At 34.5% G+C, this 26835-nt stretch overlaps 2 protein-coding genes and 1 non-coding gene across 7 annotated transcripts; 2 read left to right on the forward strand and 1 right to left on the reverse strand.

Moving 5' to 3' along the window:
* Nucleotides 1-221: 221 nt before the first annotated feature.
* On the reverse strand, nt 222-3592 carry LOC105346055 (uncharacterized). 2 transcript variants are annotated; one of them, XR_010709914.1, is made up of 3 exons: nt 2592-3592; nt 948-2315; nt 222-699 (listed from the first exon to the last, which is right to left on the reverse strand). XR_010709914.1 is itself a non-coding variant. In XM_066072767.1 (2 exons), the coding sequence occupies exons 1-2, from the start codon at nt 2777-2779 to the stop codon at nt 1463-1465; spliced, it is 1041 nt and encodes a 346-aa protein (XP_065928839.1). In that variant the 5' UTR covers nt 2780-3592; the 3' UTR covers nt 222-1462. The 2 variants fall into 2 exon arrangements, 1 of the variants encoding a protein (XP_065928839.1); XM_066072767.1 differs by having other exon boundaries at nt 222-2315.
* Nucleotides 3593-3973: 381 nt separating this feature from the next.
* Nucleotides 3974-8394, forward strand: LOC105345767 (uncharacterized). 4 transcript variants are annotated; one of them, XR_010709918.1, is made up of 4 exons: nt 3974-4014; nt 6338-6421; nt 6848-7012; nt 7832-8394. It is a non-coding gene; the product is annotated as an uncharacterized protein (transcript). The 4 variants fall into 4 exon arrangements; XR_010709916.1 differs by lacking the exon at nt 3974-4014 and adding an exon at nt 6103-6258; XR_010709917.1 differs by lacking the exon at nt 3974-4014 and adding an exon at nt 6132-6243.
* Nucleotides 8395-17125: 8731 nt separating this feature from the next.
* LOC105346045 (26S proteasome non-ATPase regulatory subunit 11A) lies at nt 17126-25516 on the forward strand. The gene is made up of 13 exons (XM_066072766.1): nt 17126-17284; nt 17607-17708; nt 19695-19819; nt 20299-20370; nt 20624-20681; nt 20786-20897; nt 21255-21337; nt 21600-21744; nt 21935-22058; nt 22587-22712; nt 23772-23807; nt 24231-24282; nt 25126-25516. The coding sequence occupies exons 1-13, from the start codon at nt 17209-17211 to the stop codon at nt 25266-25268; spliced, it is 1254 nt and encodes a 417-aa protein (XP_065928838.1). The 5' UTR covers nt 17126-17208; the 3' UTR covers nt 25269-25516.
* Nucleotides 25517-26835: the final 1319 nt, after the last annotated feature.

The raw sequence follows: 26835 nt of genomic DNA on the forward strand, positions 1-26835 counted from the left end.
AAAAAATAACAGAGAAAATTATAGTTAAACTTCTTGTTCATTTCGAAGAAGACTGTGTCACAAAAAGGATGTGCCAACACCTTCTTCAGCGAGTTCTTGTGTCCCTTTTTTTATGTTTCAATATTAAAAACAAGTCTGAACTCAAAAAGAAAGATCATATTATTAGTTCATTACACTCAAACGAACATAAATCATTTACCATATAAAACAACACATTAATATAGGATGGGAGGCGAAGCGCTCAGATTTTATTCAACCACATTACATAAATTCTCTCTTTCTGTTTGTTATCAAATCCAATCACAGTAAATCAACTCGATCAATCAATCTCTCGTTTAACTCCATCCATATGTACAATCATCAAACTACAAAAGATAAATTATAAACTTCAATACTGATAGCAAATCGATTATTACAAATAACATATCATAACAAGGGGTGGGTTCTTAGTTCGTTACACTCAAACGAACATAAATCATTTACCATATAAAACAAAACATTATTACACAGTTTTGATTATCAGTAAACCATTTCACTGTTTTTCTATCAATAACTCTATGAAACGATAATAAACCAAGCTTTATAGCCTTTAGTTCTCTCCATGTAGAACTCTTTTCTTTTTCAATTCACTCCATCCAATGTGAAAAACCTTTTGATCCAACTCTACAGTATATGCTGCTCCTGCAACATCACTAGCGTCTGAAAAAAATCATGACATGCTTTCTTGAATAATTCTGAATGTTTTTACAGTTATAAGATCTGACGTTCTTTTTCCAAAAATAAATTTCAGGTAATATAGAATCTACAATAACATGATCTAACTTTAGATCCCAAGAAGTTCTACTCTCTATTGCCATGTGGCAAGCACGACTCATAAGTCTTACAACATTTCCCATAACCGGTAACATTGAAATAATTTTCCCTGTAAATTGTGCAACAATTCTCACAGAAACATCAGGTAAAGCATTCAAAGCTCTATCTAAACAGTTTTCCAAGTCCATAATTCTTCGTTCCGGTATTCGTAAACTAAAATCTAACGATCTCCATAGCAATCCAAGCCATTCAATCTCTTGTAAGGGGCTGAAAATAGATTTTTTTTCATTAATAAAAAAACCTGCAGAAATTAACGACTGTTTAATAATTTCTGTAGCTGAATTACATTGGGCCTCAGACATAGCCATAATAAGACCATCGTCCAAATATAGAACTACTTTTAAACTGTTTTTTCTCCAATATTTCACCAACGGCCTCAAACACTTTGTAAAAACATATGGGGCTGAAGTAAGACCAAAAGGTAATAAAGTGAAACAAAAATAATTTCCCTTCCATGAAAAACCTAAATACTGCTAAAAACAAGGGTCAATATCTATATGGTGATATCCCGACTGCAAGTCAAATTTTGTCATAAAACAATTTCTTTTAAAATACATGTATTGTAATGCGATTTTCCAATCTTCAAATTTTACTTTTTCTTTCCGTATGAAATTATTAAAAAATAAAAACTGAGATATAAAATTAGCCTTTTCTTTCCGTGGTTTTCTGCTACACTCAGCGGATTAACCATATATGGTTTTTCATGTACCTGAATTACTTTACCTGATTCTACCAGATCTTGAACTGCATCTGAAACAAAATTGTCATTCAACATAGCTGATTTATTATTCTCGAAGTGTTTTAAAGGGGGGTAAATTTCAAAATCAAGGGAATATCCATTTTTGATCATAGAAAAAAACGAATCATAAACATCAATTTCTTTCCAAAACTGAAGATTATGAAATAAACTTTTCTTGACTCTACCTGTTATCAAATTACATTTTCTATCATAAAAAATCAAATTTTCTTTTATGCTTTTCGAAACATCGAGAATACCGGACCAGCCGGAACTATAGTAATACTCATCATCATTGACAGGCTGAAGAGCTTGCCCCTGCAGACCCCGTGGCGGATTGTGTGTAGTTGAGGGGGCATCGACTTTTCCAGTGTTCGGTCTTGATGCACCTGTGACACACGTGTGAAGGCTGGGGGTTCTCCTTGAACCCCCAAAGGCACGAAAGGGCTGATTAAGTAGAGGGTAGCCACCAAAACTGCCAGAGGAAAGCTGCGCCTGAGACCCTGCTGCTGCTGGCACCGGACGGCTGTACGGTGTGGGCCGTCCCCTCCCCCGGCCGGAATTTCTGCCGCATGGCCCGTGACTCCGCGCTGCGAATCTTTTTGTCGTCGTCCGAGTCATCTGCGTAGTCATTCTGCTCGTATTCTCTAACAGTCTTCCATCCTGCTGGACTGCTGTCTGCAATCCTGATAAGCTTATTGCGCTTCTGCAATTTTTCTTTAATATCATTTATTACAGAAACAGCCGAACTGTCGTTAACAACAATAGAAAGATTGTCTAAGTCTTCAATAATTTCTTCGTTAAAATTGTACTGAACGCGATTTCCTTCCCCTTGAATTCGCCTACTTTTGCTTTCTTTTATCTTCTTAGAGAGACTTTTAGCATTAGCTTTCTGTTCAGTCAAAAGTTTTTCAGATAATGATGCAAACTGAGAATCAATCACGCTTTTGAACAAACTTACTGCATCCGCCAAGTCACTTACGTTGCCGTTATTACTTCGTGTCGACTGAACCTCGGGTGCCCTTGAAACCTGTTGAGAGCGGCCTTGATTTGATGTGTCGTAAAGAAGATTTCACTCTGCGGCCTCATGCTCGGACATGGTGGCATGGAAAAAGCGTGAACTAAGTTAAGAATCTGAGCCTTTACCAAATACACGCCCTTATGTAACATCTCCACTCATGCGTACTAGTTACTATATAAAAATCCAATCATTGTAAAAACCAATCACCCGTACCAAAACAAACCCTCCTACTTTCTCACATGTACAAATAATGCTCAGCACCCATGAAAAATACATATACTGATATAGGCGTGTGAAGTGGTACAGAGTTTGAACCACAGGGGCCAAGCCCGTTTTAACATTAATTTCAATGTAACCATAAATAAAGAAAGGGGTCGAACTCTGACCCAAATAAAAAACTACCACCTCGCTTCAAAAGCCTAATAAATCAATAAATTTTTAAAACACTCGCAATATGCATGTATTTTTCGGAAAAGTAATGTCTGAGATACACTCATGCCGAATTTCAAGTTGATGGGTCTTAAAATAGCGGAGATAAACGTCATTATTTTCTCGAAGTCGTCAGTTTATTTTTACTCGGACATTTACCGGTCCAGGGCTCACGATAGGATTTTGTCTCTGACAACAGCAGTATTGCAACAAGTCAAGAAACCTTTGCACTAATCTTTAAAAATATCACATCAAGCGCATGCTACTTACATCCTTAAATTCCGATAGAATTCCTTAAATACCCTCCAAACTGAACTTTTATTCTGCAGCCACATCAACTTCTGACCAGACCGGCCATTGTGATAGCTAATGTTTAACTCAATTTCATTGGTTAATATTCCTGATGGTCCAATCAGAATCAGTCTTTCTCGAAGACGTCAAAATGGCTGGCCCTGTCAGAAGTCAATGTGATTGCAGAATAAAAGTTCAATATGGAGAGTATTTAAGGAATTTTATCGGAGTTTTTGTATGTAAGTAGCGTGCATTTGATGTAAGATTTTCAAAGATTAGTGCGAAGGTTTCTCGACTTGTTGCAATACTGCTGTTGTCAGAGGCAAAATCCCATCGTGAGCCCTGGACCGGTAAATGTCCGAGTAAAAATAAACTAACGACTTCGAGAAAATAATGACGTATATCTCCGCTATTTTAAGACCCATCAACTTGAAATTCGGCATGAGTGTATCTCAGACATTACTTTTCCGAAAAATACATGCATATTGCGAGTGTTTTAAAAATTAATTGATTTATTAGGCTTTTGAAGCGAGCTGGTGGTTTTTTATTTGGGTCAGAGTTCGACCCCTTTCTTTATTTATGGATACATTGTAACTTATGTTAAAACGGGCTTGGCCCATGTGGTTTGAACGAATGAATCTACCCATTATATGCTGCTGTTGTGGTAAATATGTTCTTACTTTTGGGTTTTTTTTTACTTTACTGTTACCTCAGGGGTGCCTATATATATTTGAAAATTCTCGATTAGAAATATTCGTTTGGAAAATAAAAAATAGTAATGCATTTCAAAAATAAACGGAGATTTATCTTTTTATATAAATTGAATAATAGATAAACTCCTAAAATCAGTTACTGCAAAAAAAAAATGTATAATATTATCCCGTTACCTCAAGAAACAAGAGGCCCATGGCCCTTATCGGTCACCTGAGTAACTGCAGTGTGTCTTTTGCTATGTATACTCATGTGCATTATAATTACAGGGCTAATGAAATCATTTTTCACAATCCGGGATTGTTTAATCCAATAAACTCTCTAAATTTAAAAAAAAAAAAAAGTTATTAAAATTTGTAGCCTAACATACAGTGACGTAAACCCTATCCTATATAATCATTAGATCCCTGTCCTAACACCAGAACCCCTAACCCTTTTGCCATGAAATTTTAATTTTGGAAGAGGTACTCTTCCTCATCTTAACTACATGTACAATGTATGTACATAATTCATACGATTAATACCCAGGAGCATAGGAGACGATTTTCAAAGAATTACATGTACTGCAGTCATTCAAAGCCCCACTCTAACACCAAAACCCCTGACCCAGGGCCATGAAATTCATCATTTTGGGAGAGGCACTCTTCCTCATCATAACTACATGTATTTACTTATAGCTCATCTGCAGAATATTCAGAAGGAAAGGAGAAGATTTTCAAAGAATTAAATCATTTTCACTATATAATCGTTAGATCCCCACTCTAACACAAGAACCCCTGATTGAGGGGCCATGAAATTCCTAACTTTGGAAGAGGCATTCTTCCTCATGATTACTTTGTACTTTGTTCATCTGTTTAATATCTAGAAGCAGAGTAGAAGATTTTTGAATAATTATTGCACTTTCTCAATATGATCATTATTGCACCGCCCTAACACCAGAACCTTTGAATTTCACAAATTTGGTAGAGGGCTTAATGGGCATCATAACCATGCATTCAGGTTTTTCCTCACATGTGCGGGAGTAAAGAAGAATTTTGAAAATTTGGCTTCCTTTTTTCATTTGATGCTCCGTCTGCCCCCGGTTGGGGTAGAGCCATGAATTTTACAATTTAGATTCCTCTTGCCGTAGAGATGCTTTACGCCAAATTGGTAAAAATTGGCCATGTAGTCTTCAAGGAGAAGTTAAAAAATTAATGTAAAATTGTTAACGCACGACGACAGACGAAGACCAACTGCAATTGGTCACTTGAGTCACTCAAGTGACCTAAAACGATCTAAACTTGAGCGACAGTAATACTGTAGACGTACTTTTGTCCGCGTGGTATTAATTTACGCTATGAACGCGGGCACAAATTTTCCGCGGAATTTTTTCCCAGTGTACTTAATGTGCATTTTGGGATGAAATTTTGAAATTGCATTACATGAATAAGGATAATCGGAAGTTACTACATTATAGAACACTTGCATATACGTGTACTCAATGTATATCGTTTTTATCTATAAAAACTGTCAAACAAATTTGTATTGAAAATTCACATAATAAATAATTTAATCTCCTAAAGATTTGAATTTTCGGTAAATTTACTTGCATGAAAATTAAACTTCTCCCAGCTTGAGATAACCGCACGTGTCAGACGACAAATAGCCCCAAGCGGGTCTGTCTTTCAATGACCCAATTAACTACACGCTAAGACCCGTGTGTTTTTTACTGCAATTTTTAGATCCCTTTGTGCTCTGACTTTTAATTGATAAAACTGATCAACTTATAATTTAAACGACATTTGAACCCTTAAATTGACAGTTAATAAAGATCACAAGACGATTTTAGCCAGCGTCGTAACATCTTGACCGCTAACTAATGACTACCGACCAGTGCACAACCGATAATTACTGTTCACTGTGAACAGTTCTTACAATTTAAGTCCAAAGTTGGACAAATTCTAGGCAATGAAAATCGCTCAGAACTAAATTTAATAATATTTATTCAAATGATTTTTTTTTTCATTCAAAGAATCCGCGTAAATTTTTACCCGCGGATTAAATTACAAAACGAGAATGACAGTTACATTGCATGAGCTTCGACCCTTGAATCAAGTGTTTATTTATATGATTGTCTATGCATATGCTGAGTGCAACGTTGTTAACAGTGAAAAATTTGTTCAAAGCCACTCCTAAGTGATGTGTGAGGAAAGAATAGGTTATTGTGTTGTTTTACTTCTACTTTTATTTACTTGTTTTCAGTTAAATTTTATACTAAACTTTGCTTTTCATAATAGATTTAGTGTGTAGATAAATGTGAATCGGGACACAGAAATTGAAATTAAGAAGACATTTGGATTCGGAACTACATGGAATAGGAGGTGAGTCAATTTACTGTAGATCTGTACATTTGATTTCATCTTTTTCAATTTCTATGTGAATTTAAAAAAAAAATCTTCCAAAAAGACGGCAAATGAAGCCAGAGACGAATGTTACGCTATACATGATGAAAATAAAAAAATCTAGCATGAGTTTATATTCACACCACAAAAATACTTGTGTCAAGGCAAAGTTCGTTTCACATCCCCCTTGCAAGCACGCGTTCCCTGTAGCCCGTACATACATGTAGCAGCTGCACAGTTCTGCTGAAGATAATCATTCTTGCTTCCTGTTACTTTGTATCTTCATTCTCAAAACCAATCTTTTTTGGAGAGTATACGAAGGATAGCGTTATTAATAATTACCGGTATTATAAATAATTCCTTATTAATTTCCCTCTTTTTTTCAATACCCATCTAATTTTGCAGAGTGTACAAAGGAAAGCGTAAGCAGACTATGCCGAATGGTGCCCGCCACTTTTTCCTAGAGAAATATCCTGTGCGCATAACCTCGGAATCAGGAATCGAACTCACGACCTCTGGCTTGCTGGACCTGCAGCCTATCACTCCCTATTACGCCACGATAGACATTAGGTACTGTATGGAAGTTTTCAATTAAATAATGTATAGTAACCTACATCTGGCATAAAACAATGAATAAATTATTATTACTCCAAATAGTTACATTATTAACAAGGAACAAAAGTGAGAGTTCTTGATATTTTTTGTACTTAATGTTCTAACATTTGATGATAACAGGAAACAAGCTAATTCCGGAATCAGGAAAACGCTTTTTAAAACGATACTTTAATGAAGAAAATCTCACTGAAATATCTTGTAAATTGCTGAAAAGGAAATATATATATATATATTTCACTAGTTTAGAGAAAAAAATACAGTTTATTGACTGTACTTTATACCTATACCAATTGACTATAGTTTTCCTTCTTTTTTTCTGGTAAGTAATATGGCATTAACATTACTAATATAATATTATATATAGAATATATGATATATTATATAATATAATATTACTCCACGATAAAACCAGATGCATGTATATCGATTCTATTTTTGTATGGGTTGTCTATAACAGAAACAAGATTTCCTATTTTTGTATCATCGCAGTGAAGATTTGAGAGGTGAATTCTGATGAAAATATGTATAACGTAAACACAAAAAAACTTTCATTTATTTGGCGCTGGCATTGTTTTTTAATTGTAGAAATAGAAGTTACATGTATATGTCATATACTTTCTAAATACGTTTTTTCATTGTCACGGTTTTTGTGGGGGAATGGGAAGTATTTTTTTTTTTATAAGTTTTATATTTCAAGCAATGCAATTCGTAAAGAGAAAATTGAAGGACATTGTCATTTCATCACTTACTGAGTATTGAAATCTTTTCATTTAGGTACTTGGGAAATGAGAGTCCTATACAAGGCGTACCTGGTGTGTGTTATTATTGGCATGTTCGGTGTGATCTATTTCGACCCATCCGGAAATGTCATTTCTTCTTACCTCCATTTGATAATCAATAGATTTAAAACATGTGAAATACATTCGCCACTCTCTGATGAGTATGTTTACACAGACAACAACACTTGGAGAATTTTGTGGTATGGTCTTCCGGTTTATCTTAAGAAGGCAGTAACATATTTCGAAATACATGGACAAAAATGTGAAAATGTAAGTTTGCAATGTATCATATCAACAGATAGTTCTGAGATAATGAGAAGCAATGTTGTAGTTTTCTCAGAGTCAACACTGCCAAAATGTCCTCCTATGAAGAGAACGTCTCAAATATGGTGCTTCAATACTATGGAAAACGGAAATTTTACGACTTGGCCAACCGAAGTCTGGGAGAGAAGCTTTGATTGGATGATGTCTTATCGCAGAGACGCCCACGTTGCAAGACCTTACGGTAAAATCCTCAAGCTTGACAAAAGTAATGAAAGAAATTATTCCGACGTTTTTCGGCAGAAAACAAAGTTCGGAGTTTGGATGTCAAGTCACTGCCCCACCCCGTCTCGACGCGAGGAGTACATCACCCAACTGCAGAAATACATACAAGTCGATACGTTTGGAAAATGCGGACAGAACACGTGTGGAGTTCAAAATCCCAGCATGAATGATTGTTTAAAGAACTTTGCAAGGGACTATAAATTTTATTTCTCATTCGAGAACAACATTTGCCGGGATTACTCCACAGAAAAGGTGTTTAACTTGTATGAACACACTCTGAGCGTAATTCCCGTTGTGAACGGTCCACCACAAGTGACGGAATACCTACCGAGGGGAACGTTCATAAACGCGCTAGATTTCACTTCTCCAGAATCACTGGCAAAGAAGTTGACGGAAATTGGATCAAGTGAAACTTTGTACACTCAGTATTTAAAAGAAAAAGATAAATATTTTTCGCTAAACGGATTGGACATTTTTCGAGAATCAATGTGTACAATATGCAGAAAGCTGGACCACATGGAAGGGATAAACAGAACAATAAAAGCAATCAATGCACATGTGATAAAAATGCATAAAACTGAATGTTGATATGCTTATTAAAATATTTTGGAAGCAATTACTAGTATTGACTATGGATGGCCTTTCTCAAAACTTGTATTCGTTCATGTACTATACATGTATGTACAGAAAAAGGGAATGATAATTATTTACATACATGTAACCAAGCGGGGAAAGTCGGACTGATCATGAGAGTTCCGTGCACAAAATCTTACCAAACAAAATTTTTCACCCGAACCTAATCCTTCCAGATCGGAGGATGAAATCTCTGGTTTAAAAATCTCTGGTTTAATTAAGATACTCCATGGTTTTGTCAAATAAAGATAAAGAATATACATGTATAGGTCTCAAATGGTGCTTCTGCATTAATTTGAGGCACTGAGAGGGGGAACTCTACGACTGACCTAGGCTTCTCGCACTTAGCGCTTGTTCTTTCATCGACGGAACAACGTTTAGCAGAGTGTCTGATCTCAAAATCGTTTACTGTTACTCGTATACTTGCGATTTATGATCATATTTATACATTTCAATTGCCATGTAAACAAAGAGGATGCTATTTGATTGAAGAAACAATGATCAACCTACATTTATTACCATGCACATCAAAAGATCAATGGTTTATCGCCCGAAAACTTAATTGGCGCAGTGCATGTGGTTAGCGTTATATTTTTATGTGATTGTATATCAGAAAAAAGAGGTAAAATGTTGATGCATTAGCAAATAAAACTTTTTGGGGTTTAGAATTTCCAATATAATTATAGAGGGCATAAATATCTTACCAAATGTCATGAACTCAGGAACGTACGTGTAGCCGGGTGGCGGGGTGGCGGGGGTTGTCCTGCAACTCTTCCCACAACTCTTTAGTAACAACATTTGTCTTTGACATTGCAATCAAATAATTATATATTAGGTGTAAAATGAAAAAAACGGTATATAAATCAAACTTATACATCCATTGCCGTAAGATGAATAAATAATACACCATTTGTTTCTTTAACAAATATAGATACCTCTTTCAGTTCACCTTATTTAAAAAACCGCGTAAAGAACCAATGGCAAAATGAATCAAAAGACGTAAGTTAGAATTCAGTTTATAAAAAGAATACCAAGAATGCAGACGATCCGAAAACATATACATGTACATGGACCAGGCTGGGGCGAATTAGAGTGTAATGGTAATGCATTGCATTACCATAACTTCATGAATTTGGACATTAAGTTACCATTACCATTACTTGATTTTCTTGAAGTAATGCATTACATTACCATTACATGAGTAAAGTAATGCATTGCCATTACCATTACTCTATGAAAAGTCAAGAATATGTTTTAAAAAAAGTAAAGCTAATTAAAGAGGTTTTGCAAATGTTTCAAACATAAAACTCTCTTTAACATAGCTACAGGTTCATGTTTAGTATCAGGTTCAAATTTAATTAATTAATTAATTAAGTACATTAATATTTAATAATTAATATGAAAATAAGGAAATTAGGATTGAATTTGAAGTTATATACTACGCCAATATTTTAATATTCTACTGGCGTAGTATATTACTTCAATTTCATTCCTAATTTCCTTATTTTCATATTAAATTTTTACATCCTCCAAAAAAAAAAGCGGGGGGGGGGGGGGGCAACTTCATGATAATTCTATTTTTTATATGTAAATTTTAAAAAGTTAGTTGCTGCGAGAAAAAGGGGGGGCAGGCCCTCCCTGCCCCCCCCCTCCCCCTGATCCTACGTGCCTGTTTCTTAATATATTTTAATCGGATTTCTTCATACTGAGGACACTTTAAGACAAAAGATTGCTGTTGCAATTTATGACCATCAAACATTCAAAGGGTTCATCTTTTAACTGCATCCTGTCAGGTTTGAAAATCTCCCCAGCTATATAAATTAAACGTTCTACAAGAGCAGTCGAAAATGGGACTTTATCATAGGGTACATGTATATTAAGTGGAATAATTCATGAATCTTGTATTTTTTGCTACCAGTCAAAACTAATATACTTAATATACAACAGAGAGAGAGAGAGAGAGAGAGAGAGAGAGAGAGAGAGAGAGAGAGAGAGAGAATATATTTTCAAATGGGTTGTAATATTGGAAGTGATTTTGATTTCACTATGGATCGACAGTGCATTCATTTTGTTTTTAAAGGTGCCTGTTTGTCCTTTATTCTATTGGAACACAGCTAAGGGAAGTGGATTTGGGTGTTTAGCACTTCTTAAAACAATAGATTGTTTCGATACTTAGATTATCCTGGGGGCATATTATGTTGTAAACACATTGTTTATTGAAGTGCAAACGAATTGGAGTAAATTTTTAAATGATTTCAAACTCATAATAACAACATCCTTAAAAATGTTATTAAATTGTATTGTTATATCTATTAATATTAACAATTTAAAAATGAATTTTAATTTTTTTTTTAAATAACACAACTAAACATTTTTTTCTCAAGAATAATTTATTTCTTCTTTGAAATAATTTCAATCAAATACAATTTCAGTTATTCATTAATTTTATTCATCACATTTAAAAAAAAAAGAAGTGAACATACATAAATAAGCATAGTAATGCAAAGTAATGCATGTAATGTAATGCCAGCATCACACTAGATTTTGGAAAGTAATGCATTACATTACCATTACTTGTAATGCTAAATTTATGGCATTACACATTACTGCATTACTTTGAAAACATGTAACACATTGCAATGCATTACCATTACATTTAGCATTACCCCAAGCCTGACATGGACCAACTGGAAATTAGAGAAGTATGCACCAAACAGACCAAATACATCTGAGGGTACAAGGATGAAAAGACTCTAATGATAATACGATAACCAAAACTACAAATTGTCACAAATAGTTGCAATTGGTTACCAATTTCAACTGAGGTCACCAAGTCTACCAGAAGTCTAACAAGTCTGAACGCACCTTAGGTTATCATGCCAGTGCCAAAGTAGAATTCTTGCAGCGGGTCACGCATCTTAGTCAATGTGGCTGTTCAAAAGCCTGTGCAGACGCAAACAATGTTCAAAATACCCCCCCCCCCCTTCCTAAAAAGAATTATGGTAGTTAAGGGGAAACTCGGGTTTAGATTTCTATAGGAAAGTTAGTTTCACCATTCTTATATATATTAAATGTTTATAAATAGAAAACTATCTCTTCTGTCATGTGAGGCAGTCACATAATGAAAACAAAAGTGGTTTTACACTCTGTATGCAATGGTCTCGGCTGCGTCAGGCACGTAGCATCGTTTTTCAAAGTGGGGGGGGGGGGGGGCAACTAAAAATAATGGCAAAAACTATTTTTTTTCAAAAAGCAACTTTGACTACATAAGCCTTGTTAATTCAGAACAGAAACTCTACTAAGCGGTCATGTCTTCAACAGTCATCATTCGTAAATAGTCCAAAGAGAGATTTTCGATATTCTTTTTTCTGTACGAATTCATTTGCAACAGCAACTAAATCTAATTTATCTGTTTCCTCTTTGTACGTGTGCAAAATCATTAGACTATTCAGTCTTTCCTGGGACATCCTGGATCTAAGGTAGGTTTTCAGCCTCCGCAGGTTGCTGAATGGCCTCTCACTGACGGCATTTGTAGCAGGCATAACTAAAATAAGACGAACTATGATCGCTATTTCGCTAAATAGAGCCCATTTATTCCCTTCGACCAAATACTTGACAACTACTTTCACAGATGCCTCATCTGAACCAACGTTCAAATCAATTATAAGAGTCTCTAGCTGAGCTTTAAGATCTCTTCTACTGATATCTGTGGTGTAAAAATTGCAAACAAAATTTAGCTCCGTGTCATAAGTTTGTCCACTTATTGCTTTGGTAAGGAGATTCTCTAAATTAGAATAGAGAGCAAAGCCTGGTTGTTCTATCCTATCTTTAATGCAATTAACTGCAAGATCTAATGCCTCAAAATGATATTTTCTATACATGTCCTCTACTGATACTGGATTGTATGGTTGAGAACCATCATCCAAGCGTTTCGGGATTCTCTTTTTCCTTGGAAGCTGTGGTTCATCAATTTTCAGATCGTGTTGTCTCTTTTTTACTTTCTCCCAAAAAAAGAGCAAATTGCTCATCGTTCCTCATAGTTTGCAAAGTTTGCACAGTCAGTGTTGCCATTTTCTCTCCTTCAGCCGCAGTGACACTTTCTTTCTGCAAGGCTTTACTCAAGTTGTCACAGTTTCTCAGAATTGTTTCACCAACAATAGAGCCAAAAAGAAAGTCAAACGTCTGCATGTAAAGAGCAACACCCCGAATTCGACTTCTCATCTCCTGCTCTTTGACATATTCCAATGACTCTTCCCATACTTCTTGCAAAACATCATAATTTTCAATAATGCTATAAAGGGTTTCTGCTCTTACTGTCCAGCGAGTTGGACAAACAATTCTTATACCCGGAGAGTCTGAATGTTCAAGGGCATTTTTTATTTTCTTGAAAATAGTATCTTTACGGGGCGACAATTTGATCAGCTTTGTAATCTCTCTGGTATTTTCTAGAGCATTTTGTATTGTTCTACAACCCCTTATTGCATCATCATTACAAGCAAGATTGAGTGCATGGCCGTAACAATGCATATAAACTGCACGCTTTTCAATTGATTTGATACGAGATGCAACTCCAGATTTTGACCCAGCCATAGATGCTGCCATGTCATAACACTGACCAAGTATGCGATCAAAAGATAAATTAAATCCTCGATTGCGTTTAAGATTGTTGATGCTTCTGTGTTATCTATGTGGTACATTCCAACAAAATTTTCATGGGGTTCAAAATCAACGTCGACCCATCGTAAACAAATCACAAGTTGCTCTTTGTTAGAGCTATCTACAGTTTCATCTGCCATTATCGTAAAGAACTGTGCCTGTTGTATTTGCTTGATCTGTTTACGCAGAATATCATTGGACATAACCTTAAGAAACTCATTTTGAAGCTCTGGTGATGTAAAATCCTTCGTTCTTTTCATCCAGGTCTGGATTCTTGGATCATCCGAACTACGCAATTTAAGTTGTACAAAGTTGTAATCTGAGTCATCTTTGTCACCACGAAAAGCTATGCCCTGGCGAGCAAGATACTTGATGGTAGACAATACTTTGATCAAGTACATCCTGTTCTCTCTTTTTTGGTCTTCGTGTTGTTCGGACAAAGATTCTCCTATGTCTTTTTGTAATTTGTGGAAGCGATTTGACGCGTTCGACTGCTTCCCTGTGACAATCAGAGTTATCATGTTCTCTGAATTTTAATGTGGCTTTTTTCCAATTTTTGAATCCATCAGATATGAAAGCCTTTTCTTTGCACATGTTTGCCAACTTTTGCTCCTTGTAAGCTTTAATACAATAGAAACAGAAAGCTTTGTCCGAATATTCTTCATAATGAAGCCATGTCCAGGTACTAAACCAACTGTAAACAAATGATCTCTTTCGTTTTGCAATTATTGTTACAGGAAAACTCTTCTGTGGTTGGTTTGGTTCATTGCCAATGATAGAGACGTCCCAATCTAACTTTGGATCTGAATGAACGAGGTGCAATTTACTTATGGAAGTATCAGGTGTACACTGACTAGATATTTGTTCTGGGTTTGTTTCTACGTCATTGCAATTATGAGAGTGTTCCCTAGCTGCTGTAAGGGGATCACCTTCAATTCTTTGATTACTCTCCTATACTATACTCTCTTGTACTTCAGACTGTACCAAAAGGTTATCTCCAATTTCAGTTACATTTTTTGATTGATCTTTGCGTTTTTTATTTTGTTTTGGTTCAAAAAACGACAAGACTGACAACTGTTTCTTCTTTTTTTTAGACACATGTTCCAATTCTTTTTCTTCAGACCCCTTTCTTTTAGATAAATTTGGTATGAGAAGAGGAACAAAGTGATTTGGTTGATACATAGAACCAGGGGTTTTATCAAGTGTCCCGTCTCTGCTCGATAATACATGAAGTATATGTGTGTTATTATCCGAGTTGTCACTGGTGAAAATTCTGCCATTTAAGATGGATCTTAAGTGGTAGCTTACTGCTTGATACACTGATACTACACTGCAATAAGTCTTCAGAACTTCAGCCAAAGCCATGAGCTGAATAATATCCCACTCCAAGACCGATCAGTAGCAGTTTTCATGGCTTCAGTTCTAATCGATTGTGTTAAATTATGACTTTTGTGAAATTCTGCTACAGTATCTTCTGAAAAAAACATATCCACAAATGTCACCTCATCTATGGAATTATCAGCCCTTTTCATGAGGTCTAAAACTTTTCTTTGGTTGAATATGTAGTTTTTTGCATTCAAAAAGAGTTCGCTGGCTGTAAGAAGTCTTGGGCAACTATTTAGGGATTCATTTCCACACAAGGAAAGAGACGCAGCGTTGTAAAGGCAATTGCCATTACCAGATGTTTTAACCCCTACAAATGATTGAGGAGAAAGGGTTTCTATGTCATCTGGAATCAACGAAGTTGCTAAAGTGTCCGTTTCAAATTTTTTTCCAAACGAGTCAAAATCAATCGCATTTTTCAGAACTTTTTCTTGAGCCAATCTTAGTCTTAGAACAGTTTCAGATTCGTTCCTTATAATAGCTTGGTGTAATGAGTTGACCTCCATCATGAGATCACTGTGTACAATGATTCAATCTACCAACACCTTTCAAAAAGGCACTGTGCCATAAGCTGGCTTTGCCTTAGACAATCAGCAAACACTTCTGCTTTTTAAATGGTGGAATCTACTTAACTTTATTAAACTCACTGTAAGCTACAATAGATAGGATTTGATGAATTTCAATTTTGTGGGTAAAACACACGAAAACAAATTGATGGATGAGATTCAGTCTGATTGCTTTTGAGAACAAATGCAAAATGATTTCGACACTTCAGAGTTCTTATCATGATCTTTGTTAGGTAGATCGTACGCTGGAACATATGATAAAACACGAATAGACCAGGAACGTTTTTCTAAATTCAATTCAGTGACATAATAGTGCTGCCAAAAACATATTCACTTAAGCTGCAATAAACATATAGGCCTCATATATTCCCTATTATACTCTGTGTCACAATTTGTGTCTGTATTCTGTTTGCACTGTGATGAGTACATTACAATGCTCCCTTGAAATCAAGATAATTACTTACAATTTTCTAAACGGTTTAACTAAAAAAAAATATAATACGCCAAAAAAAGTGGGGGGGGGGGGTGGGGGGGGGCAGGCCCCCCCCCCCCCCACCCCCTGATGCTACGTGCCTGTGCGTTCATCATCATCTCCCCTTCTCACAAATCTCTTATGTAGATCGGGGCGGATCAGAAATTCTTGACTTGGGAAGATGATAATTGTATTTTAAAGGTTATATAGGTTTATAAAGGTTTATATTTAAAAGACCAACAATTGCATGCATGGAATCCAAATTTTAATTGGTTCAATATTTCTCGGTATATATAGATGTACCGTTAGAGTTACCTTCGGATCTGTAATGATTTCGAATCCCGCTGCGACTTTTATAATTTTTACCTTTCCAAATAAAAGTAATGTTAATATTTGGTCAACTTTGTAAAATTTGAAAATTCTAAACCAGTGAAAGTATTTTGATATTAAATAATGTACTTTTATTCACATCAATATATCGACAGGTCACAGTCCCGGGCATACCACCTTAAGGAGGCCGCCTGGATGGTCAACATATTAACCATTATATAGATCAGTCTTAAACATTGACATCACAAGAATTCCATGTAGGATATAATTGTACATCTTCCCAAGTCCAGGACCGCCAAACTTTGACACATGATATTTTGGCCATAAACTAAATTTTGATAAAGAAAAAATCTAATTATTTAATCTTTAAAATCAGACCATTTTCTATATCTTTATACAGAACTCTTCATCTAAAGGAGATTAAAATACTTTCAAAATGGCGATCGAGCCCTCTTAAATTTACAAAAATTTTGATCCGATATTGCAAACAAAATTATCCTTCGAAGTTCCCAATCCCCTAGGCCATCCCCGCATGAATTGTGATAAGTGTAGTACAAACTATTAATTTTAATATAATTTATTTCATGATTTATTGTCTTATAAAACGCTTAATGTATCTAAAATTTAATTTAACAATGTTAAAACTACAAATTAATCTTTTTATATATATTTTATACTTTTAGAAAGTATGTTTGGGTCCTTTTGGGTTATTAAACCCATCGCTCATTCGGCAAAATCTTACGGGCTAATAATATACGAGGAGTATCGAATGATGCATGAACGATCATGATGGAATTAGAGAAAGCACAAACACTAAAAGTAACAAATAAAAATGCGGCCATCGATATTTTATACAATATAGGTAAGTTTAAAAATGAAATAAAACAATAACTTTGATTGTGGTGTAATTTACCTCTAATCAGCAATGATTGAAACATGCCGGTGTTATTCCGGCTTCAATTCATCATTGTTCAATTTTGCTATCTCATGGTGTTTGTTGTTGTTTTATTATGCTGTGTTATGAATTAAATGTTTATGAGAACATTGTAAGATAACGTTAAAATTGTTCAAAAGTTAAATATGTACTCTTAATATTATAAAACCGATGAATTAACGATCAATGTGTTTTGGTTCGAATTTCCTCAATCGTTTGACGTTATATTATACATTTTCTTTATTCCAAGTGAAGAGAAATGTTGATACAAACAGCGAAAATGATATCAAGACTAAAGAACAGGCCATTCTTGATCTCGGAGAGCTCCTGGCAGCAACAGGACAAGCTGAAGGTAATTGGAGAACTGGTTGAATTCTAGAAAGAATATTTTTTTGTTAATAACTTAATGTACACGTTTGAATGATTTACAGTCAAGTCGTACACAGACCAACTCGTATACAGGTCAATTCGTATACAAACATTTCCGCATAAAAAAACAAAAGTCAGCGTATACAAGGTATTTTTGAGTCATTAACGTTAGCCTATACTAATCACCGTTCTAGACAATGAAATTCATCTTTTGCTGTAACATATTATATAATATTTTCTTAAATACATCATCTGTTGTAAGAATATTTGACTCATGACTGGCGTACAGCGTTTGTAATATTTATTTATTATCATATTTAATATTTGACATAAATGATATAGGCATATGAAATTTTTGTTTACGAGTTGACTTTCGGTTAAACACACTGGTAATTTTTGTCTACGAGCTGATTTTTGGTTGTTTATACGGAAATTTTTGCATACGAGTTGACCTGTATACGAGTTGGTCTGTGTATGACTTGACCGGACTCCGTTTGAATTTGCCTGCCATTTTGACGGAAATCGCACTCAGAATGTCTCAGATTTTATCATTAACATGGCAACTGTAAACAGCGAATTTTCAAACTTGATGTTAATTAAAGTGGCAGTGATTTCGATGCAAAAACAGTTACTGTGGTAAAATGGGATTATAAAAAAAGCAACATTGTAGGTAATTAAAACCAATCATATGAAAATTTAGGCGAGATAGAGCGCAATTTATTTTTATATTTGTTACAAAGCAAGTATATGGGAAGAATTCTATCATTAAACTAGGTCCATAGGATATCTGTCATTTTAACGATCGAACATTCTATCTAGTTGAATTCATGTTTATTTTATTCATTCCTTTGTAATAGAATAGGGCATAGTAGGAATGACCACAACTAGGCTTGAATCCAAGTCATTGCAGTTTAAAATTCAATGCTTTACCAACTGAGCTGAAGGGTTAACCCACTAGCTATTTCTAGTAGGAGCGTGGCAGTACTGAACTAGATACTCATCTATCACATTCTTGCATCTTTTCTTTTAAGATTTCATTAGATTTGTAGTTTATCCCTTGGAAATCTCATATATGACTCTTCAATCCACTTCACGAGGGTTAATTTGATTAAATCATTTTATTTTAAAAGGATCTTATTCATTTGTTTGATAAAATGAAGGATTTTTAAACAAGGGGAGGGTTATTTTTGCTATATTGAGGACTGTGAGGAGCAGCATTTAATCCTGACCTCTTTGCATCTAGAAATGCTAATTTTTTCCCCACCACCCTAACATTGTTGTCAACTTGATTTTTTTTTTTTTTTTTTTACAAAAATTGCATGTTTTCTGGTCATGTGTATGCATTTTAAAGTATGGTGAAATTGTCATGGAATGTGTGTTTCACCAGAGACATAAATAACAGAGATTTGCAACTGATCAAAATCTCGCAGTCCCTAAAGTATTCCGAGTTTAAGTTAGTATATCTTTCTAATAAACAAATATATTGAAATATAAACAGCTAAATCCTATTACCAAAACATTCAAAATATTATATTTTCATGAGTTTATGTCATATAAACTATATTAAAATATTAAAAGAGGAGTTTTAAGAAACAGTCGGCCACCCGTCTTCTGAGATTTCGTTGATATATTATAGCTGGCCTATATATTTTCTATCTATTAATCTTACTTTTCAAATTTTTTGCTTCAAAAACATCTAAAGCCTATGCACATTTTTCATAAAAACAATTTACTTTTGGTTTAAGGTCAATATATCAATTTACTAATATGTACAAATGTACAATGTAGTTCTCAAAGTAAGGTTACATGGTCCCGTAAAATTTTTCAACAACAAAACACACAAATGGCGGAGTTGCCAGTCTCTGTTATTTATGTCTCTGGTTTTACTGTTGGTTTTCCCCTTTGTTTAAAATCCATTGTGTTTTTATAATTTGTTCTTTCCTTGATGAGAATTCTTCTTAAATCCTAGAACTGGCAGGCTTGATTAAGTTCACCCGTCCATTCCTTGGATCTGTCAGCAAAGCAAAGGCAGCCAAGCTAGTGAGAGGCCTGGTAGACATGTTCTTGGACATGGAAGCCTCAACTGGGAAAGAGGTAGGTGGCAGAAAGAACTTTGTTTCAAGCTCTCCCTTTGTTGGCCTACCATCCATCTTTCTGACTGTAAACTTTTGACACTTTCAATTTTTTCTGTAGAACCAATATATGCCAAATGTCAATATTTATAGGTTTGATTTTAGTCTCAAATATATATGGATTAAAAATGAAACACAACCTTTGTTATGTCAGAACGATTGACACCTTTATGTACAGCTATATATGACTTTCAAATACCTGTATGTATTTAGTGATATTCAAACTTAAAACTAGTGCTACTTAGTTACTTTGTGTAGTACATGTACTTAATCTATCAGTGTATCAATTTGAAATATATTGTTTATGCAATGTACTGACTATGATAGATATCCACATTGTGAAATGAATTTTCTGACCTGGTATAAACAATTTAGGCATGATTGTACATGTATGTTTTACAAAAATATAAATACTCTGACATGTTGTACATTTTTTCACAGGTTCAGCTTTGTCAGGAATGTATCAATTGGGCAAAAGATGAGAAAAGAACATTTCTAAGACAGGCTTTGGAGGTAAATGTTTCAGGGAGAAAGTTAAAGGTTGAATTCTTACTAATGTTTAAAGCAAACAGTTAATATGATAGAGAACTAAGGAAAAAAAAAATTGGAAATTCATTGAAGTTTAATTATTTTCAATTAAAGACTTTGTACAAACAAAGAATGACTAGATTCTGCTTTATCGAAAGGGACCATGTTCATCTTGTGCATCTTCAGTCGGTCATTTTTGTATTGTTTGCTTTAACATCCATTTTCTTTATTTTTCAAGGCGAGACTTGTAGCACTGTACCATGGAACACTGCAGTATACAGAGGCCCTACAATTAGGTATGATAAAAATACAGAGAAAAAGAATTTTTTTTTTTTTTATGAATGTATCTATAAGTTGCGATATTTTCAAATGTTAACTGTGCACTTTTTGTTTTCCAAAGCATCATCACTGTTGAGAGAACTAAAGAAACTAGACGATAAAGCTTTGTTGGTGGAAGTTCAGTTACTCGAAAGTCGAATCTACCACTCGCTGTCTAATCTACCTAAAGCCAGGTAATAGCTTTAAAAAAAATCATTGATATATCTTTTAGTTTATCTATCTAGATGCATAATTATCTGAATTTGGTTTTTATAAAACAAGAAAAAGTCTATGCAAACTTCATCTTGATAATGCTATTGCAAAAAGTATTGATTTTAACATTGATCATAAGATTGACTATCTGTGTTAATCATCAGCCAGAAATTTTCCATTTACTAGAAATACTACTAAATTTTTACTCCCAGTTGCAGAAGTAACTGATTCAGTCACAACATGGACATTGAATATTATTGAATAATAAGTATTGTAGGCATTCTCATGTACCTATTGGAGTAGATCATGATTAATTGATAACAAGTATGTATTTTCAGGGCGGCATTAACTTCAGGTAGAACTACAGCTAATGGAATTTATTGTCCCCCTAAATTACAGGCAGCATTAGACATGCAATCAGGTAAAAGAAATTGTTTAAGCCTTACAGAGTATTAAAATACAACATGTCGTATGTACTGTATCAGTGAATTAGATATGTGTGATGTGTATATCTATGCAAGTAAGCTTTGTAAAAGGAAATATGAATACCAGGCTTAGGGGCTTGTTGTGCTAATTATGAGAAACACCAAATTCTATAAAGTGCACATTCATTTCATTTATTTTAGTAAAGAAAACTGGGAATTATAGATTTGTAAATTTATAATGTTAATCATCTTTTCTAGGCATCCTACATGCTGCTGACGAGAGAGATTTCAAGACAGCCTACTCCTATTTCTATGAGGCTTTCGAGGGCTATGACTCAATAGACAGTCCAAAGGCTTTGACAGGCCTCAAATACATGCTAATGTGCAAAATCATGCTAAACCTGTTAGTTTCTTTTATTCATTTATTTGATTTTTTTTTTTACTTTACATGTATTTTAATTCTACTTGAACTTTAAATTTCATTTGAGCTGCAATTTATGCAATGCTTCCTTTCTCATTTAAATTTCCGAGTGTTATGATATATGACCATGATTTGATACATGACCCTATGACCTTTACACCTGATTTTACAGGGCAGATGAGGTACAGACCATTCTGAGTGGTAAACTAGCCCTGAAGTACCAGGGTCCAGAAGTAGAGGCCATGAAAAGCATAGCACAGGCCAGTCACAAACGATCTCTGGCTGAATTTCAAAAGGTCTGATACTTATGCTACATCTTTCTTTGTAGCAAATATGTCTTACCAGTATATATGTTTTACAAGTTATTCACATTTGATTCCATATTGGTTTGTAGTATTTTATTTTTTAATTAAAAATTACATATGTCTATTACATGTACCTACTTGCTTATAGGTTTATTTACCATAGCTGTTGTTATCCCATCTTACATTCCCCTTTTCTTATACATACAGGAAAATTTTAAATGATAACTTAAGCGGCATTCTTTGGAACATTGTAACTACTTGAAACGGCTCCAATGTTTCCATTGTTTCATTAGTTAGATATTTTATTTTTTATATTAAGTCCAGTGTATGTATAAAACAAAATATTATACCTTACCGCTGGAGAAAAAGATTCCAGAGTCTTGTAATAAAAACCATAACAAGAAGAAGAATGTTTGAATCAACATAGCTTCCCTCTATTGTGCATGTTTTACATGAACATGGATATATGTATCCTGTGTAATCATATTAGATAACAGTAGTTTATATTGTTTATTTCAGACACTGGTACAATACAAGACACAGCTAGCAGATGACCCCATTGTTAACGCCCACTTGAAGACTTTGTATGACAACCTACTAGAACAGAACCTTTGTAGAATCATTGAGCCCTTCTCCAGAGTTCAGGTATATTGAGAGATTTCTGTAAAATCATAGAGCCCTTCTCCAGAGTTCAGGTATATTGAGAGATTTCTGTAGAACCATAGAGCCCTTCTCCAGAGTTCAGGTATATTGAGAGATTTCTGTAGAACCATAGAACCCTTCTCCAGAGTTCAGGTATATTGAGAGATTTCTGTAGAATCGTAGAACCCTTCTCCAGAGTTCAGGTATATTGAGAGATTTCTGTAGAATCATAGAGCCCTTCTCCAGAGTTCAGGTATATTAAGAGATTTCTGTAGAATCATAGAGCCCTCCTCCAGAGTACAGGTCCATAGCCAGATGTCAATAGAATGAGAGAATCGTTAGCCCAAGTACCAGGTGCCAGCATGCACCCTCCACTTTTGATCAAATTTTGGCTGAAAAAGTGTGTGTTATACACAAGAATTAACGTATTTTTCTGTTGTCATGACATATTGCATCCAGTGAGTAAGTGTGGGAATTGATTACACCTTGGTTTTTTATGTCATTAAGTCTTTATGAATGCAGAATGTACAAAATAATCTATAGTGCAATTGCCTCAAATTTTTGACAAAACTTGAGTGTTCAAACTGTAGCTACATGTACTAAAGACTGCTATCTTGGCATATTAGTCCATATGGAAGTTAGCAGCAAACAATATTAATTGCAAAATGATAGAAAATAAACTATTCATACTCGTAATGATTGTAGCATCCCCATAAAAATAGGTTTGTCATGCTTAGGTTTAACCTTAAAATCACTGGTTTTTAAGGTCATGGATTGTGAATCTTTGAGTTGGGCTTGCTTTGTCAAAGAAGGTCAAACATAGGTCAGGGATTTAAGTCTAGAACATGTACATTTTTAAATGTGTTAATGGGATTCTGTCTACTGATATATGAAGATTAATTTAAAGGTCAGTTACCTACCGGTAGTTACTACAGTGTGTCTCCTACATTTATATCTGTTTCTATATACATATACTGTATATTATCTCCAACAATGTATATTTGTTTATCTAGCCACAGTATTAAATACATAATATGGTTTTATTTTTCTGTTATTTTTTAGGTCCAGCATGTTGCCAACTTGATCAAACTGCCCATTGTAAGTTTGTCTTATTGTAGGTGAAAATTATATCAATCAAATTTTGTATTTATATTAAGTGAGTGTGAACAACTTATTTTTAAAGATAGTAAAATCACACCCATCCCCCAGCATGTTTAGTTTAAAGCTGTCTTACCATGGTTACCGGTATATTTTTTTATTAAATATTTCAAAATGTCCAAAAGACAAGTTACCTCCCCTTATCTGAGGTGCTCTGACAAAACAAACAGTAATTTGAGAAATTAAGAATTAAGCTATCTCACAAAAAAAGTTGCCTTTTTTTGAGGAACAGAGATGCAATGTAATCTTCATTATTACAAAGCTATGGTATCTTTTCCCATCCCTCATTTTCTTCCTCATATTGATGTAAAGAATTGTTTTGATTAACCTAAATTATATATCAAATGCTATAATCCTTTTCAGGACACAGTAGAGAAGAAATTATCACAGATGATATTGGACAAAAAATTTCATGGTATGTATCAAATGTTGCTCACTTTTCATTGGCTAAATAAAAATGTTCACACTTGTAGAAACTTTTTTGTCTACGTCATAATGACTTTCGCCAGAAGACATATCAATTCACACATTTAAATGTTATACAACTGATTGTTATATACGAGGAAAATTCATCCTCATTTTTGTAGCTGGTGATAGGGAATTGAATTACAAGGAATGAATTTTATAGCAACAGAATTTATACTCGTACATGTATATTTACATCCACTAAGTATGTTTCCTACCATTTATAAGGAGATTCATGCATGACTAGACAGAAAACATTAGCAATCAAAAGCACGACCTTTCTGCAATGCTAGCTACCTTCATCTACACTTGGTTACAGTGTAATGTCAGAGTTAAACTGCTAAAAATAATTTGCAAATCCAAGTCTGACTCAAAAGATTTAAAAAAAAGGGGGGGGGGGGGGGTTGCCTGTTATGAAAAAAGGTTGGGATTAATCGTAGTGGTGCAGAGGTTTTGGACTCTTTTTCTCTTTATTTACGTATGTTCAATGTTCATCTGTGGCAAGTTATTTCATAGACAAGGATTATTAAAACCATCTATAAAGATACAAGACACCTGGGGATAAATAAAGTTCCCCAAGATTTTTTTGTAATTTAGAATAAATTATAAGGACAAAGTAATGAAAAATAACAGTATATGCAGTTAAATTTACATGAATAGATCTGTTTTCATATCATTTAAGTAAAATCTACATGTACATGCATAAATTTCCTTCATATTTATGCTGTTAACAACACATGAAAATATCCGTGATTGTTGAGTGATGGTGAGATTTGGTATGCAATGATTGTAGGTATCCTTGACCAAGGGGCCGGCGTGCTGGTCGTGTTTGACGAGACACCTGTAGACAAGACGTACGGAAACTCCCTGGAGACCATACAGAACATGGGCAAGGTGGTAGATGCATTGTACCACAAAGCCAAGAAACTCACATAGTGCTGGATACCAATCAACACCGCCACGCCAGACTGGTCCAATATCATGATATGAAATGACCAAAGTCAAGACAATGCTTCTCATCATATTGAATTTTCAGTCATAACATCTTAAAATTCTGAGACTTATTATGTTAACTTAAAAGTAAAAGTGATTTATTAGACAGGGAAGTTGTAAGTTGTAGATTAACGAACATCATTTACTTTTTTCACCATGTTTATATGGAATAAAGCTTAAAAATATTGGAAGATTTTCAGTGTTGTGTTGATAAGTGCAAAATGTACGTATAGAATGGTTCTGGGTTTGGAATTTGTAAAATAACTTTTAGCACCAATTTGCAGTAAAAAGGTTTTATTATGTGAAATTTACAGGTTCAAAAAGATTTAGTTCAAAACGTTTTTATTAAGAATGTAAATTTTTTGTATTTTTTGCACAAACCAGAGACATAGATAACTACAAGAGGGCCTACATTTTGTGTGGTTTTGAACAACTTCAAATCTGTGTTACTGTTAGTTTCCTCACACAGACACAAAGACTGCTCCAGCAAGATATAAATTACATGTAATATTATGAACCTTCTACTCTAATTATTGGATATTCTAGTGTTATTTGATTTCATTTCAATTGATTAGTAGATCTTCAAATTATTATGTAGGGAGGATAATTGTGGTCCTGTAAAATTCGAATACTGTAAACTAACATTTATTCGTGATGACTTTATTTCGCGATTTACTTCCTAAAAATTTGTTTGCGACAACTAATGTTCGTGACCAAGCCTTATCCAGACCCATCTTGTTATACTAACCATGTGACATGGACTGGTTTGCGGCGAGAAATATTCGCGACGACGATACTCCCGCGAAGCTCGCAAAAATTTCTCGCACGCGAATAAAAGTTGGTTCACAGTATGCAGTAGTGTTAATGTGTGAGTCTGAGAATTTTGCTTTGACCTTGACCTATAACTTACAAATATTCCAAATTGCATAGAACTTCTAATTTAATATCATTACCCCTTACATACAGGCATTTTTGATCAGACTGAGCAATATTGAGCAAAATGGGAAGCTAAAACTGACTATAAAGAGATGCGCTCTGACCTTCACATTGACTTTGTTCGAAGTCACTGCACGCCATTTACCAAAAAGCTCTGTTTGAATAAAAGTGTTAGGCATATAGGGCTAAGTGGAGAATATATATACATGCTCATAAAAAAGTATTTTTGTTTGATTCGAAATGACCTTGATACACAAACATTATTCAATGGCACTGCAGTTCCTTTGACCAAAGGCACCATGTGGGTAACGTATGAAAATTAAAGCGAAAGAAGAACTACTCTAGATAAGGATTGAAATCATTTACCCGTGACGAAACGTCAAAACATAAGATTGGTATTTTTGCGCATGCTTAATATGATTGTCATTATTTTGAGATTGATTTTGGTATTTGGTGATCGTTTAAAAAAGAATTCCACTTAACATGGCCAAAATGATCAGAGCCGTTGAAATATTGGAGTCTGCTTTGTTTCCACAACAGATCTTATTCATTTTGAATTTGCTGTTTGTTTTGA

Source organism: Magallana gigas, chromosome 10 (assembly GCF_963853765.1).
Source record: "Magallana gigas chromosome 10, xbMagGiga1.1, whole genome shotgun sequence".
Classification (NCBI taxonomy): Eukaryota; Metazoa; Mollusca; class Bivalvia; order Ostreida; family Ostreidae; genus Magallana; species Magallana gigas.